The sequence below is a fragment of the Anser brachyrhynchus genome, assembly GCF_964034855.1.
Source record: "Anser brachyrhynchus genome assembly, chromosome: 23".
NCBI classification, from domain to species: domain Eukaryota; kingdom Metazoa; phylum Chordata; class Aves; order Anseriformes; family Anatidae; genus Anser; species Anser brachyrhynchus.
The window spans coordinates 5,287,212-5,303,261 of record NC_137716.1 but is presented as its reverse complement, the minus strand read 5'-3'; the positions used below and the strand labels follow the sequence as shown (position 1 = coordinate 5,303,261).

Below are 16,050 nucleotides of genomic sequence, written 5' to 3'. Positions count from 1 at the left end.
CCGGGCCGGGCCGCGCCATGGAGGCCAATGGGGGAGGAGGGGAGGGGGGGGGGGGCCGCGGGGGGGGGGGGCGCCGGGGCGAGGCCCGGCACCCCGAGGCCCCCCCCCGGGGCCCGGCCTCGATCGGGTTCCACACGCGGGGGGGGTCCCGGAGGGTCCCGGGGGAGGTCGGGGGGGGGGGTCCCGGGGGTCCGCCCCGCGCGCGGCCCGCCCGCCATTGGGGCCCGGCCGGGCCGGGCTGTGGTGGTGGTGGTGGCGGCGGAGGGCGGGGCCGGCGGGCCGGAGGGCGCGCCCCGATTGGCCCCGCCCGCTGCCCATCAACGCGCCGCCCACTCGCCGCCCGCGCCGGGGGGCGGTGGGGAGGAGCGGGGCACGCCGGGAACTGTAGTCCGCGCGCCCTCCGCACCTGCAGGCCGCCGGGGGCAGCGCGGACTACAACTCCCAGCGGCCCCCTCATCGCGCACGCAACCCCCCCTCTCCCCTTTACCCCCCCCCAGGGCCCTTCCCCCCCCCCACGACCCCCCCCCCCCAAGTACAACGTATGCACGCGGGGGGGGCGAGAAAACGGGGGGGGGGGGGGGGCCACGAGCAGCCCCCCCGCCCCCCCACCCCCCCCACCCCCAACCCCCCTCAGCGCCCCCTCCCCTCCCCCCCCCGTTGCCCCCCCGTTTCCCTCCCCCCCCCCTCCCCGTTTTGCCCCCCCCTCCTCCCTTCCCCCCCCCCCGGGCCGTACCGTGCCGGAGCGGAGCGCGGGGGCCGGGAGGGGCCGAGCGGGGCCGAGCCGAGCCGGGCCGGGCCGGGCCGAGCCGTGCGGGCGGAGCAGGCTGTGGCCGCCCCGCGGGAGCTGCTCGCCGAGGCCCGTATGCGGCTCCTTCCTGCTCCGGCCGGGGCCGCCCCGCTCTTAAAGGGGCCGCGCCCCCGCCCCCCCCCCCCGCGCCGCCCCCCTTCCACCCCCCCCACCCCCCCCCTAAATCACCACAGCCGGGGGCGGCCGCTCCGCCGGGGGGGGGGTGGGTGGGTGTGGGGCCGGCTGTGGGGTGGGCTGTGGGGGGGGGGGCTGTGGGGCTGGCTGAGGGGCTGGCTGCCGGCCCCCCCCCCCCCCCCGCCGCCGCCGCCGCCGCCGCGCACGCAGGCCCGGCCCGGCCCCACGCGCGGCGGCCACCCGTGGAACCGTGTGGCTGCGTGTGGCACCCCGCTGTCCCCGCCTGTGCCCCTCAGCGTCCCCTTCTGCAGCCCTCAGTGTCCCCCCCGTGTACCCCGCAGTGTCCCCTCCTGTCCCCCTTTCCTATGTCCCCTCCTGTGCCCCCCCCTTCCCGTGTCCCCCGTGTCCCCCCTTTCCTCTGTCCCCTCAGTGTCCCCTCCTGTCCCCCCCCATAGCCCCCAGTGTCCCCTCCTGTCCCCCCTTCCTGTGTCCCCTCAGTGTCCCCTCCTGTACTCCCCCTTCCTGTGTATCACCCCCAGTGTCCCCCCCCCCCCGAGTTCCCCCCCGGTACCCCCCAGTGTCCCCTTCCTGCGTTCCCCCAGCGTTCCTTCCTGTCACCCCCCTCCTGTGCCCCTCAGTGTCCCCTCCTGTCCCCCCCCCCGTGCCCCCTCCTGTGCCCCTCAGCGTCCCCTCCGGTACTCCCCCTTCCTGTGTCCCCCCACCGTCCCCCCCTGCTTTCCCCCTTCCTGCCCCCCTTCCTGTGTCCCCCCCATACCCCCCTTCCTTTACATCCCCCCCCCAGTGTCCCCCCTCGAGTTCCCCCTTCCTGCGTCCCCCCAACATCCCCTCCTGCCCCCCTTCCTCTATCTCCCCCCAGTGTCCCCTCCTGTCCCCCTCTCCCTGTCCCCCCCCCCCCAGTGTCCCTCTGTCCCTCTCCCCCACGCAGGACGGGGACATTCGCCCCAGCACAGCAGAACCAGACCCCACAACCCCCCCCCCCCAGCTCCCAGCCCCGTGCCCACCATTAGGCTCCAGAGTGAACGGCTCCCGGGGCCTGCTCCTGCAGCCGGGCTCGTCCGCGAGCACCTGCTCCCCTCCGGGTGACCTGCTCCAGGCAAAATCGTGGGGAAAATCGGGAAATAAAGGGAAAAAATACATTCTACATGATACACGTTAATCTATTTTTAAAATAGATTAAGAGGAAAAAAAAAAAAAAACAGAAGTTGCTGGCAACCCCACCGCAGCCCCCGCTGTCAGGCCTGAGCCCCTGCTGCTTCTGGGGGGCCTTGGAGCCCCCCCTTCCCTCCCCAGCTCAGCACCCAGCCCCACGATTTCCCTCTTTCTCTTATTTTTTTTTTGTCTCCCCCCCCCCCTTTTTCTCCTCTCTTAAATAACCAAACTAAATAATTTCTCCCTTAAACAACCAAATTAAATAATTTCTCCCTTATTAAACAACCACGCTCAGCTCGGGGGGGGCAGCGAGGGGTCCACACGGCGCCCCTGCACCCCACTGCCCACCCCCCCACTACTAAAAGTCGGGGGGGGGGGGGGGGGGGGGGGACACGCCACAGGGGCTTTTAGGGGAATTCAGCCTCGTTGACCCCATTTTGCAGATGGGGAAACTGAGGCAGCGCCGGGGAAACGGGGCTGGGAGCGGGCACCGAGGGGGCCCGGACCTCACACACGTGGACGGGGAAGGGGCCTGGGGGCTGCAGGAGGGGGGGGCCAGGTGCTGCCCCCCCCCCCCCCAGCCGCTGCACCCCACAGCGGGCCCCACCACGTGCCGACGGCCGCCCACTGCTTTCGTTTTCCCCCGCCGCAGCCCAGGGCGGGCCCCGAGCGCCCCCGCCCAGAGCGAAGGCCAAGAGGCAGCCCCCAGCCCCCCGAAAAGCCCCCCCCCAGAGGGTGGGGGTGCCCCAAAATCACCTGCAGGACGGGGACCGGGGGCACCCAGCACCATCCCCACCTCCGGGGAGGGCCCCGAAACCCTTCCTCCGGCCCCCGTCCTGCCCCCCCCCCCGCACATGGGGACCCCGCGGGGGAGCTGGGGGGGCTCCCCCCGGGGCCAGCCCTGTCTCCACAAGCACGACCCCAACCCCCGGGGGACCCCGAAGGGCCAGGAGAAGCAAAGCCTCCCCCTGGCAGAGGGGGGTGGAGGGGGCCCAGATTTCTGCACCCCACGGCTGAGGGAAAGGCCTGAAATGGGCAAGCGGTGTCGCCCCCACCCAGCATGACCCCCCCCAGAAGTTTTGCAGAGCGGGGTTGTTCCGCAGGTGCTCAGATCAGGGTCAGATTTAAACCACGGCAGAACCCAGGGCTCCCCCCCCCCTACTTCTTCTCACCCTAAAACTTAAAAAATATATATATAATAATTAAAAAATAAAATAAAATTCCCCCCCCCCCCCCCCCCCCCAAAAAAACATCCAGCACCCCCGGAGCGGGATTTACGCTTCGTCGGCACCCGCCGATCTCCTGCTCCCGCTGGAGGCAGCCGACGGGCAGGAGCCAGCCTCGGCCACATCGCTCCCGGCCCCGCCAGGAGCTCGGCCACGCAGGGGTTAAAATCCTTCAAAAACGTGCAAGGAGAAAAAAAAAATACCGTAAGTGTAAAGCGCCGTTTATTCATTATTTTTCTTCCACGATGAAAATATCGATTTTTTGTTGTTTTTTTTTTTAATTGCACCGACGGGTTCTTGATACGCTTTCTCCTTCCAAAACCCAACACCGAAACGAAACAACCTGAAAATGTCCCAAAGATATCCCAAAGATTTGTGGGTTGTCCCTGTGCTTAAATAAGGGACAAAACCAGGGTGACGAGTGCCCAGCCTGCCCCGCGCCCCCCCGTACTCAGCCCCTGCAAGGAGGGAGGGATAGGGAAGGGGACAAGAGGAATTTGGGGGCAGCGAGGCGACAGGCTTCCTTTTGGGGACGGCCCCGGGGGAAAAAGCAGCCCGAAAAGGGTCAAAGGGACCAAAAGCAACTTGTCCTGTTCCTGCACACTGGGGGTTTGGGGATCAGGGAGCCCCCCCCAACAAGTGGGGCTTGGGGACCGAGCCGTCCCCACGGCTCACACCTTCTCATCCTACAGGACGCGAAATAAAAGCGAACACAAACCCTGCAGAGCACAGGGGGGGCTCCGAGGAGCCCCAAGCCCCCCCGCGGCTGCCCCACGGCAGCACCGGTTTGTGCAGAGCTTCGACGACCCTGCCGTAGGAGAGCGAGCACCAGATCTGCCCCGCGAGAGAAGCATCCACCAGGATCACTTGGCAGGCTCCGGAGAGGAAAAACAAACCGATAAATCCAAATTATCTGGCTGCGGGACAAACCCAGGAAGGGGACAGCGCCACGGGACGCTGCCAGCCCCGAGGGGACGGATCCGGCCCCACACCGTGGTGGCTCTGGGGGGTTCAGCGAGATCCTTGGAAAACCCCAAAGCCCTGGGGGATGAAGAAGCAGGGGGGGATTCAGCCCACCTGGAGAGACCCAGCCTGGCCCCCGGGCCGTGCCCAAGCCGTGATGGCTGGGGCAAGGTGAGGGACACGCGGAGGGGGAAGGCTGTGGCTCCAAGTTTCACCCTCCTGGCCCCAGGGCGGCTCTGCCCGAGGCACCAGGGCAGGGTGGGCTCCGGGACAGACCCTGCCCCAGCACCTCGCTCTAGAAGAGGCTGAAGGCAGCAGGAGGAGGCCGTGAGGTCTCCCCGTGGTGCAGGGCCTGAGGGAGCCACGCGGCCCTCACCGGGCGACTCCATTTCCCACCCCTCACCGGCTGGGAGCTGCGCCCATCGTACCAGTACAACCCACCAAACGCCCAGCACACGACCAGCACAGGCCTCAAAACAACCATTTAAGAACTCAACCGAACGAACAACGACAAAACCCAGGCACGAGCCTCTCCTCCCCTCCGCCCGCCGGGCCCAGGGGCAGCCCGGCACCATGCTGCTCTCCGAACACCGCCGCAGCCTCGTGGCACAGCACCCGCCACATCCGCTGCTCGGAGGCACGGCCCCGGGGCTGGGCGCCCCTCCGAGGGGCTTCTCCCTCCCCTGCAGCGCCCCTTTCCCCTTCCCACCCCCCGCAGCCCACCCAAGAAGCCCCAGGAGCAGGCGAAGCACCCGTCCCGCAGCCCCCCCCCACCCGCCTCACACACACACGCGAGCGTGCACACACGATTTTTGATTTTTTTTTTTCTTTTTTAACCCAAGTGAACACGTTTCCAAAAAAAAGAGAAAAATTAACACAAGCAGCACCACGTTTCCCCAGTGTCAGGAGCTCCAGAGCCGGAGCAGAAGCCCAGGACGCCCCCAGGCCAACAGAAACCAAGCCCGTGTTTGCTCGGGGCGGGGGGCAGCCGATGGCCATGTCGGAGGGACGGTGCTTTGCCGGTGGGACGCGAGGCGAGAAGGGGCCGGGGAGAAGGAAGAAGGGCGGTTCTGTCATTTACTGAAGGACAGGAAATGGTGACAGAGGCAGATGTACTGACACCAGGCGGTCGGCTCGGCCGTCACATGGCAGCGCGGGTGGGCGTGCTGGGCTGGTTCAACCTCAGCGTTTTGCAGAGCCAGCCGGCGAAATCCACCTCCTCCACCTCGGAGCGCTTGATGAAGGTGTGATTCTGCAAGGGAAGCGGCGCGGGGTTAGCAAGGCGCCTCGTGGAGGCACGGCCGTGCGTTCCCCACCGCGACGGGCGCGGGCAGGACACCGAGACCCATCCCCAGCCCCTCCTCAAAGCCCCGACCCAGCGGGGTCCGTGCCGTGGGGCTGGAGGGTTGGGCTGCTCTCCTGCCAGGACAGCAGATTTGGTGGGCAGTTTCAAGATTTTTTGCTACTTGCAGCCCCGTGGCTGTGTTTTTAAAACGGGCGCATCCTGCGCCTGGCTGAGCGCCTCTCCCAGCAGCTGGGCAGAGGAGGCACAGAAGAGTTAAACGAGCGAAGCTGCACCCCCGGAGTGAACCTAAAAAGCGCTACGGAAGGTGGGCAGAGCCTGGTGCGGGCTCCGAGCCGTGGCTCTGGGTGCTCACCCTGGTCCTGGAGAGCAAATCCTACTCCCCCCAAGGCCAACGGCCCCAGGGCAGGGAGGAGCGGAGGCAGAGCACGGAGGAGGGCACGGAGCGGGGACACAAGGACACGGCCACCGCCTCTGCAAGGGGCGCGTGGAGGGGCAGCCAGCTGCTGCTCAGCACCACGCCGAGGGAGGAAAAGCGGCCGTTCACGGGGACAAAGTGGGCTCTTCCGCCTCGCTCGGGAGGCAAAGGTTGGTCCCAGGCACCTTGGCAGACGCGGGGCGGTGCTGGAGCCATCGGGTTCCCATCCTGGGCTCCGCTGGGGAGGGGCAGCAGGCTCCACGGGCTGATAACATCGCTGCCTTTGATTCAAAGGCGAGTGAGTCACTCCCTCGCCGGGGCTCGATTTGGCTCCCAGGCTCAGCCGGGGGAGTTTCCAGCCTTTTGAGCAAGGGAGGCAGCGAGGGATGGGATGGGGCACAGCGGCTTGCAGATCTGGTGCCACCCACTGCAGCAAGAAAATTGCTCTTCCCCACTTACCATCAGCATCTTCAAATCTGCCCGTTCTGCTGGATTCTTAATTAAGCTGAAATGAGAAGAAGAAGAGAGCAAAACCAGCCCTGAGATACTTCGTGTAAGAAGGTGCTCAGCTGCCTGGAGACGTTTCCAGCTCCAACGAAAACCACTTGGCTCAACGAAAACCACTCTCTGCCTTCCCCAGGAGACCAGCAGCATGGAAATAGCTCAGAAAACGTCCCCAGCACCCCAGGTTCTAGGAGAGATGCAATATCCATCCCTTCTGGACTGCACCCTGCACACGAGGACCTAATGGTTTGCAGGGACCAGTGATTTGGTAACGTCCAGTCTCTGCTATAATGGGACCAGGGCAGCACCTCCAGCGTCAGGGGGTCTCACAGCTGTATTTAGGAGGTGCACCATACTGCAAAGCGTAACCACGCGCACGCTGCTTTTATTCCAGCCCTTCCCAAGGCAGGAGCTCCCAGCACAATGCACTGCAGCCAAGCCAGAGCAGGGAAAGGTTCCCGGCAGCACACAGACAATGCTGCCTTATGCTGAACGTTTCGGGTGGAGGCAGCCTGCTGAGCTGCCCACGAGCAGGTACAGGCCTCCGCGTTCAGTGACAAGCAGCAATCCTTACCATTTATTTACAAACTCCTGGAAATCTTGCGTGAAAACTCCATTCGGTAGCTTGGGAGGTGGCTGCACAGAGAAGGAAAAGGGTTTTCTGCATCACTGCGCATTAATGGGTCAAAAAACCACAGTGTCACCTAGTCTTAAATGAGCCATAAAATAAGAAGCTGTGCTCTGAAGGCATCGTTCTCCAAGCTGCCCCTTAGGGCCGGGGAGCTGCTCCCTCCTGCTGCAGGGCTGGCAGCAAAGCGCTGCCCCAGCATGGGGGGGGGGACAGACCCCCTCCTGAATTACTGCCAGGGCTGGGAGACCGGAACTGCAGCATCCCAGTTCTGGATCCAACCTTGCAAACCCCAGCTCTGTCAACACCTATTGCAGACGAAGCCATTCCAGAAGAGCTAATTAGGCGCCAACTCCTCTCCGCTGCTTTTTCCCCCCAGACTCACTGACTTGCAGGTGGGACAGACCCTGCCTCACAAGGCTGGTAGGACATTTCAGCCTGGATTTTAGCTGTGGTCAGCTTTTGGGTCACCCTCAAATGTTTTCATCCAAGAAGACAAAGGTCTGCGTGCGACCTCAGCATCAGCGGGAGCACTCGTCTGCTGCTGATTTAGGGAGGAGCACGTTTGAAATGGCCGATTGCAGAAGGAACAGGGCACTACACCCCAGAGCTCCCCTCCCTCGTTGCTCTAGGGATGCCGCTTTCATGGGTACCTGCAGAACATTACTCCGGAAGGAGAGACGGGTTTGTGATGCCAGAAGGCAGGAGGAGGAAGCGGGAAACGGGATCGAAAAAAAGGATTTTGGTGCAGCTAAAGGGGCTCACAAAAGCCCTGCCAAGCAAAGGTTTCTGAGCCTACCCCGACCTAGCAGGGCGAGCACGGCACCGCCTCGGGGCAGCCTGGCAGAGGCAGTGAAGCAACACCCACCTCGTTAACTATATAGTCCAGCAGTTCAAAGATGGCCATGGCAGGCCGGCTGTCCATCCCGTGGCCTGCGTGGGTAAGATGAGAGAAACACTGGTGAGAAGCTGCCCGGACAGCGAGGGGCTTCATTCGCACAGCCCCACTGCGGGACTGCTGCTGGGAGACGCAGAGGACACCGACTTGGGAACCGACTCATGGTTAAAAATAACAGGAAAAAAAAAAACAACGTTCTGAAATTTAGACTTTCTAGACTCCTCTAGCCCAGATTTATCTCCCAGCTTGGAGCATTTGGAGAGCACCAGACCATATGCTTTGGCAGGCTGGCAGCCGTTCTAGAGCCTTCTGCTTCCAAACAAGTGGCTCAGACGGAGCCTGCTCCACACGCGGCCCCGGCGCGGCTGCACCAGGACCCGCGCCTGTTTGCTGAGAGCTCCCAGCAAAGCTGCTCCCGAAGAGCTGGAGAGGGAGCTCACGGCAGCGTGGGCAGAGCCTGCGGGGCCACACGGGCAGTGACAGATTTCCTCAGCCCGGTCTGTGTCCCTGGGGGGTCACCCTGCCAAACCCGTGCTGTCCCCAGCACATGGTTCTTTAACGCTTGGCTTTTTTTTGGGCCGCCCCAGGGAGCTCCGCAGCACCCTGAAAGCCACCTCCTCGGCTCCCCAAAACCCCCCGGGTTCTCCCTACGGGTCACAAACCTCTGCGGCAGGGGTGGATTCTGCTGGAGCACGCACAGATCTCTGTCCTCTCCGCAGGCAGGGAGGAGAGCCCCCCCTCGAAGCGCTTCGCCTCCCCACCACCGCCTCAGCCAGAAGGGCTTTCGCCAACCCAGCCACGCCAACAGAATCCACCCGCTCTGCCCCCACGCCTGCGTGTTGCGTCCGATGCATCCGACAGCCCCTACCACTGACGGGGCGTCCTGGGGGCCTGGCCCGCGGCGAGATGCTGTGAGGCTCTCCCTCTGCCCCGTCCACCACAGGACGGCCAAATATTGCTTCCAGTTCCTTGGAGTCTGGCGGGGGGATTGGGTACCTTCCGATAGACAGCTCCACTAGCGACAGGCCCATGCTCCAGATGTCGGACTGCACCGAGTAATGGGTGCCCTGCAACCGCTCGGGCTGGAAGGAGAAAGCACAGGCACGCGGCTGAGAGGCAGGATTTCAGCACGGCAAGCAACGACAACACTGCAACGAAATTAAATAGAGCAGAGTCTACGTCCTGACCACCTCTCCGCTCCTTCAGGGAAAGGTCGGGCTCTTCCAAGCCCTATAATTCCCCCACAGGGCCTCGTATACCACGGACAGCTTGTATGAAACCATGAAGCACCCCATCTATAAATCAGCCTCCCAGCATCCGAGGCTCCCGAAGTCTGCCCGAAGCACCAAAGTCTGCAGAGGAAGGTGCGTGGGGGGGTCCCAAGCGCAAACCCAAAGCGCTTGTGTGCGTCTAACCAACAGCTACAGCCCAGCGGCACGTGCAGCTGCTCACACTCAGAGACCCAGAGCACGCAGTAGGAGTCTACTTCTCACTGACCTGAGATCTAAAACCTCAATTTATTAGCCAAAAAATTACTTTCTGCTCTTTCCTGTACTAAGAGGAGCAGAAGATGCAGTCTAAGGCTCCTACTGTGGCAAAGAAAAAAAAAATTAAAAAGAATCAGTGCAAGCTATCCTTACTGGCAGCTTTGTGTCAGCTGTGCGGATCCAGGGGCTGAGTACAGAAGGGACATTTTTAAATAGATAGTGTCTAACTATAACTGTGCCTTAATAACCGTTCCCAAAATACAGGAGCAGCACAGGAGCACTGACAGCTTCCCTACAGAAACCTGCTGCTTGCTCCCAAGCCACAACCACACGCGGTGTGGGCAGCAGGCACCCACCTCCTCTCCGCCATCCAACCCACGGGACCCGGGGACCAGAGGCAGCCGGGAGGCGATTTCATCCTCGCAGCAGTTGCATCAGGGACAACTGAGGACACGGGACAGAGCCACAGGAGGCAGAGGAGGCTGCACGGTGCCACCCGCTGCGCTGTCACCGCGCCAGGCTGGACGGGAAGCAGCAGGCAGCGGCACATAACCTGTGCTTCACTGCACCACCGCCCCGTCCCGCGGCTGCGCTAACGCTGATCGCAGCTCCCGTTTAAAGGGGGCACGATCAGCTCCTTGGGCAGCTCGCCTCGGCTCTGGTTTGCCACTGCCTGCACCAAAACCTGCCTGCACCGGGGTGGTCTGCGCCCACTCTGCCAGCAAGCACACACAGCCAACGGGCAGGGGGTCTGCGTCAGCACCAGCGTCCCCTCTGCACCGCCACACTTAATTTCTCAGAGCTTTGCACACAAAAAGACACTTCTGAACCCAGGAGCACTTGCTGAAATGTAAAGGGAGCACTCGTAGGATGTGAATGTCTTCCCCTGCAGGGGCAGCTCCATCCCGCTGGCCCCAAGCTGGTGGAAGTGCAGCAAGGAGCGGCTCAGAGCGGCTCAGCCAATGCCAAGTGCATCAAAAGCCACGAGGAGACCCGAGGGTGCTTGCTTCTATCCACGGGGTGCCGCACACCCCACAGCCTGATCCCTCACGTGGGATGGTGAGAGGCACGCGTGGTGTGGCGGTGCCCAAAGAGAGCACGGTCCCGGTGAGCGTGGACACAGAAAAACCGCGAGCGGCTCGGGCACGCCGCCGGTTCTGCCAGAGCAGCGAGCCCCACCTGAGCTGAACCCAAGTTGCAAAAAACCCACCCGAAAGTTGAAAGGAACTTACAGACATGTAGGACCGAGTTCCCACAAAAGAGTTTGCCATGGAGTCAATGAGCTGACCACTGACCCCGAAATCACACAGCTTAATCTCTCCTCGAGAGTTAACCAGGATGTTAGAAGGCTTCACATCTGACAACAGTGAGAGAGAAGAGTGTAAACACGGCGCGAGGCGAAACACGGGGCTCCTCCACCACGGGCGGCTATTTTTAGGTTCCTCCTCTCACCTCTGTGCATGATTTGGTGCTTCTCTCTCAGATACGCCAAACCTCTCAGAACCTAGAAGGAAACCAAAGACAGGATGAGATAAGGGCTGGGAGGGGAAGTGCTCTCCCTTCGGCAGGAGACGTTGCACGAACGGCGGGTGCGACGCGAGGACAGCCTCCCCGGGGTGACTAAAAGTTTCGGGTTTGATCACCGTGGATGGGGACGGGCAGCGGCTGGTGTCCAGGTTCAGCTGAAGAGCAAAACAACCCCCGGCACGGCAATCACAAATCGTGGCTTTACTGCTCAAGAAAGCTTCTCCCAAACCAGTCCCAGCAGAGACCAGCACGGCGCCAGGGGACAGAGCCACAAAGAGCGCTCAGGAATCTGCTTCCCTGCTCCCAGCCCACACCCCGCCGCCTCCTGCTTGAGCTCAGGATGGGAAAATGCACCCAGGGAAATGAAGAAAGCTTCACAAGGCAGCACGAGCATTTCCCCCAGCGCGTGCCCAGCGAGGATTTTTGGCAGCCCGAAGAGCCCCCGGAACTCACCGCTATACTGACTTTCCCCAGGATCTCCTCGGGAATTCTTTTGGCTTCTTTCAGCACTTGATCCAGAGAGCCACCATCCTAAAATAAAGAACAAAATCATCAACGCGCTGACGCCAGCAGGAAAGCAGAGCTGCTGGCCACGCAGACGAGCATGCCCAGGAAAACAAGCGATATAGGAGCGGGCACGCAGCATCCCAGCTCAGCCGGCCGCAGCAAGTCAGCACCAAGCACACTCCCTCTACAGCAAAGATCTCCAGCGATCAGAGCTTCTCCCTGAAAGCTATTTTAACGCTCTCAGCTCTATTTCTTGCTATTAGTTTTTCGCTTCCTTTCCCTCTCGGCGGTAAGCGCAGAGATGATGCTGTCAGCACCGATTCGGAGGAGCGACCACACTTCTCTGCCGGAGAGAAAACGCGCAGTGCGCTCTGCAGAGCGGCAGGTTTACAACATTTCCGTTTGGCCAACCCCCAAACCTCTGCTTCCGCTTTCCAAAAAGTCGATTTCGGTCGCTTCGACGCCTGAGCAGGAGCACGCAGCTCCTACCAGGGCTCGGTGGCCTCGCCGCGTGCCGAGCAGCCGGAGCGAGGAGCCACCGGGGCTGCCAGCAGCGAGTGGCAGCGCCCTACAACCCAGCCCGCCCGGGATTTCAGGCTCGTGGAGCCGAGCGGCAGCACCCTAAAACCCACTCCACCCAGGATTTCAGGCTTGTGGAGACCCGATGCTGAGCCCGGCGCCGGGAGCAGCACGGGGCAGAGGAGGGCTGTGGACTCACCATGTGCTCCATGCAGATGGAAATCTCTCCGTCGCTGTAGAAGGCTCCATAGAAACCCACGATATACGGGGAGTTACACTCGTGCAGCACCTGCAGCTCTCGGATGATCTGATTTCTGATGGCTGGTTTGATTTCTAAATGAATCAGCTGCCAAGAAAGGAAAAAAAAAAGATGTAGTGCCTTCAAAAAAAAAAACCAACAAATAAAAGCCTTACAAGAACCATGTAAGCAAGTCCCGAGCGTTGGAAAGAAACAAAACTGTCTTCAAGGAAAGCTCTGCTTTGCCTTTTTTATTAATTAACTGTTTGCAAGCTAAAATTAAGGATAAAGGGATAAGTAAAGCGCTGTGCAGCCTGTGAGCAGCTGAAGCAACTGCCAGCCCATGTAACACGCCGAGAGATCACGCAGGATTCGGAGTAGAAAGACAAGTCAGAAGTTTGATGCAGATCTGACTCAGCACATACGAACATTTTCACAAGCTTTGTAGGTGTTGTAAGAGGTGTTCTGATATCAAGGAAACCACAGAAAGTAAAAAAAAAAAATGAAGCTTATGCGTGTGAAAGAGCAGTTGTGTTATCCCTAGGGCTCCATGCAGTCAGCTAACAGAGCTGAGGGAAGGAAAGCGGTGAAGGCTAGGAGGTGTCAGGGCAGGTTGGAGCAGCAGCCGCTGTTCCTATAAGCTGTAGGACGCCCGAGCCCTGGGACTTGAGTCCTCCCTGCGGGGCCACAAGGGCTGGGCACTGCAGGACGCGCAGCGGTGCTGCCCGGCGCGGCAGCTTGCTTTGCCTTGTTTCTGAACGCGGAGCTCCCAACGATCCCAAAACCACCTGAACACGCCTAACGCTCCCGAACCGAACGCCAGCAGAAGACCCAGGGCTCCCAGGGCAGCCACGGGAGAACAGCTTCGTTCCTAAGACCCGCTGAGCCGCCCCCACGGCGGCGGGGAACAGAGGCTTTGAGGGAAGGCGTCCCGCAGATCGTTCGCCAAGATTCTCGCCTTTTCTAATAGGTGAAGCAACTCCTGTTTTTCTACCACAGGACACCGCAGAAAGGCACCCCACGAGGTGATCTTCAGGAGGAGCTGCTGCTGTGACAGCTTCAGGAAGCTGCAGATTAAGCGGGCAGCGAGGAACGCGTGCGTGCCAAACCCGCGTCTGGCACGACCAGGCACCCACCCCTCCACCTGCCACCTCCAGCCCTCGCTAGCCACTGCCTACGATCACCACAAGACCCACATCCTAACGCTTCGACCCCTTTTTTTTTTTTTTTGCCGAATTCATTAAAAATAGCTTCACTGGAAGAACAACAAACCAGCGTTTTCTCACAAGGCGTTGCAAGACCCAGGGACCCGTCGCGGCGCGCTGCGACTCCCAGGAGAGGACCCAGGGGTCGGCAAAGCTCCCGGACGGGTCCCATCCAGCTCGGGGCGCTGGTGCTGGCCTGGCCTGGGGGTTTGCACAGAGCAGACCCCCCCGGCTGGACCCCGGTCCTGCTCCCCCCTTACCTTCCGTGCCATGACGAGCCCGGAGGGTTTGTGCTGCACCTTGGTGACCACGCCGCCGTTGCCGGCACCCAGCTCGGAGATGCGCTCGAAGTCATCGTCCTTCAGCTCGCCCACCTTGGCTTTCTGCGTGAGGAAGGCTTCCAGGCGCTTCTTCTGCTGCTCGTCCAGCTCCAGCTCCTCCAGCTTCTTCTGGAGGTCCACCAGGTTGGCCCTGGTGAGAGAGAGACGGGAGGGCGACGGTCAGGGGGCTGCGAGGGCAGGGCCAGGAGAGGAGGATTTGTCCCTTCCTCCCTCCGCGGGGACCAGCGGCGGCAGAGGGAACAGAGACCCAACAACTTTTTTGGGGGGTGCTTCAGGGAAATGGAAGGAATGACCGAAAAGCCCCCGTTCTCCATGCCCCGAGCCCCTGATGCAGCTGCTCAGCAGTGAGAGGGGCAGCGGCAGCGGCCTCCCCCCGACGCCGGAGGCCCAAAGCTCGGTCTCCGCTGCGAAACACGAGAAGGACACAACTCGTCGGCGGCCCCCCCTGCCCCGTCCCACCCCTCCTCGCCGCCCCCAGCCCCAGCGGCCGGGCACAAAGCGGTGCCTGTGCTCCCCGGCACCTGCCGCCGGCCTCCTGCCTGGCCTCCAGCCTCCCCCCTGCCATCTGCTGCCCTCCCCCCGAACCTGCACCAGAGGCAGGGGGGAGGAGGCTGGAAGGGCTCACCCCAACCACCGCCACCCCCAGACCCAGCACAGGGGGCTCTGCACCCCCCCCCCCCAAGCCTCCTCCGGGCCTCAGCTGCCCCCAGCCTCCCCCCTACACCCCCAGCCTCCCCCCCTACCCCACCAGCCTCCCCCCCCCCACCCCCCCCAGCCTCTCTCCTTACACCCCCCCCAGCCTCCCCCCTTACCCCAGCCTCCCCCCTTACCCCAGCCAAGCTGCGGGCGAGGCCAGCCTCTACCCTGCCCCACCTCTCCCCGACCCCTTCCTCACTGGGACACCCCCGAGGCCGGGCCCATCCCAGCCCCCAGCCTCCAGCCCCCAACCCCCAGCCTCCAGCCCCCAGCCCCCAGCCCCCAGCCTCCAGCCCCCAGCCTCCAGCCCCCAGCCCCCAGCCTCCAGCCCCCAGCCTCCAGCCCCCAGCCTCCAGCCCCCAGCCCCCAGCCTCCAGCCCCCAGCCCCCAGCCTCCAGCCCCCAGCCTCCAGCCCCCAGCCTCCAGCCCCCAGCCTCCAGCCCCCAGCCTCCCCCCTATCCTCCTCCAGCCTTCCTCCAGTCTCCCCCCCCAACCTCCAGCCTCCCCCCCCAATCTCCAGCCTCCTCCAGCCTCCCCCCTGTCCCCCAGCCTCCCCCCCAGCCTCCAGCCCCCCCCCAAACCTCCCCCCCCCGGCCCGGGCCCGGTCGTTCCCGGCCTCGCGGAGGCCGTGCGGGCCTCGCCACGGCCCCTGCCCCCCCCCCGCCCCCCGCCCCGACTCACTCGGCGGAGCCGGCGGGCCCGGGCCCCTCGGCGGCGCTGGGGGTGATGGTGAGGGCCGGCAGCACCGGCTTCCTCTTGGCCGGCATGGCCGGGCCGCGCCGCGCCTGCGGGCCGAGCGGGGCGGGGCCGGGGGCGGGGCCTCGGGGAGGGGGCGGGGCCTGGGGGGGCGGGGCTTGAGGGGGCGGGGCCTGGAGGGGGCGGGGTTTGAGGGGGCGGGGTCTGATTGGGCGGGGTCTGAAGGGGGCGGGGCCTGGAGAGGGCGTGGTTTGAGGGGGCGGGGTCTGATTGGGCGGGGTCTGGAGGGGGCGGGGCTTGAGGGGGGCGGGGTGGAGCAGGGGGAGGGGCGTGGGGGGGAGGTTCGCGAGAGCGAGGGTGGGGGAGGCTCAGGGAGGGAGGCTGGGGAAGGGAGGCCGAGGGAGCGAGGCCGAAGGAGCGAGGCCGAAGGAGCGAGGTTCAGGCAGCGAGCCTCCTGTAGAGGCGAGGCCAAGCCCGGAGGCTGCGGCCTCTGGGTGCCAGGGCAGCCCCTTGCTGGTGGGGGAGGCTCACGTAGAGGTGAGGCCGTGCCTGGAGGACGCAGCCTCTGGGTACCGGGGCAGCCCCTTGCTCGGAAGCAAGTCTCGTGTAGAGGTGAGGCTCTTGTAGAGGCGAGGCCAAGCCCAGGGGCTGCGGCCTCTAGGTACCAGGGCAGCCCCTTGTTGGTGGGGGAGGCTCACCTAGAGGTGAGGCCAAGCCAGCAGGCTGCCAGCCTCAGGGTACCGGGGCAGCCCCTTGCTCAGGAGCCATGTTCACATAGAGGCGAGGCTCACATAGAGGTGAG

General features: G+C 63.4%; 2 protein-coding genes across 3 annotated transcripts in view; both read right to left on the bottom strand.

The window, feature by feature from the left end:
• Nucleotides 1–2,213, bottom strand: part of ZBTB7A (zinc finger and BTB domain containing 7A) — a 23,353-nt gene extending 21,140 nt beyond the window's left edge. Inside the window, exon 1 of one of the 2 annotated variants that reach the window (XM_080566231.1) lies at nt 1,945–2,213. In XM_080566231.1, the coding sequence (XP_080422357.1) occupies nt 1,945–1,947 (3 nt within the window). In that variant the 5' untranslated portion in view covers nt 1,948–2,213. Of the gene's footprint in view, nt 1–733; nt 905–1,944 lie in introns of those variants that run through there. The other variant, XM_080566232.1, reaches the window with a different exon arrangement.
• Nucleotides 2,214–5,090: 2,877 nt separating this feature from the next.
• On the bottom strand, nt 5,091–15,372 carry MAP2K2 (mitogen-activated protein kinase kinase 2). The gene is made up of 11 exons (XM_080566261.1): nt 15,234–15,372; nt 13,776–13,986; nt 12,272–12,418; nt 11,500–11,577; nt 10,972–11,023; nt 10,752–10,876; nt 8,901–9,114; nt 8,003–8,067; nt 7,081–7,142; nt 6,462–6,507; nt 5,091–5,533 (listed from the first exon to the last, which is right to left on the bottom strand). The coding sequence occupies exons 1-11, from the start codon at nt 15,317–15,319 to the stop codon at nt 5,423–5,425; spliced, it is 1,197 nt and encodes a 398-aa protein (XP_080422387.1). The 5' UTR covers nt 15,320–15,372; the 3' UTR covers nt 5,091–5,422.
• Between the last annotated feature and the right edge of the window lie 678 nt (nt 15,373–16,050).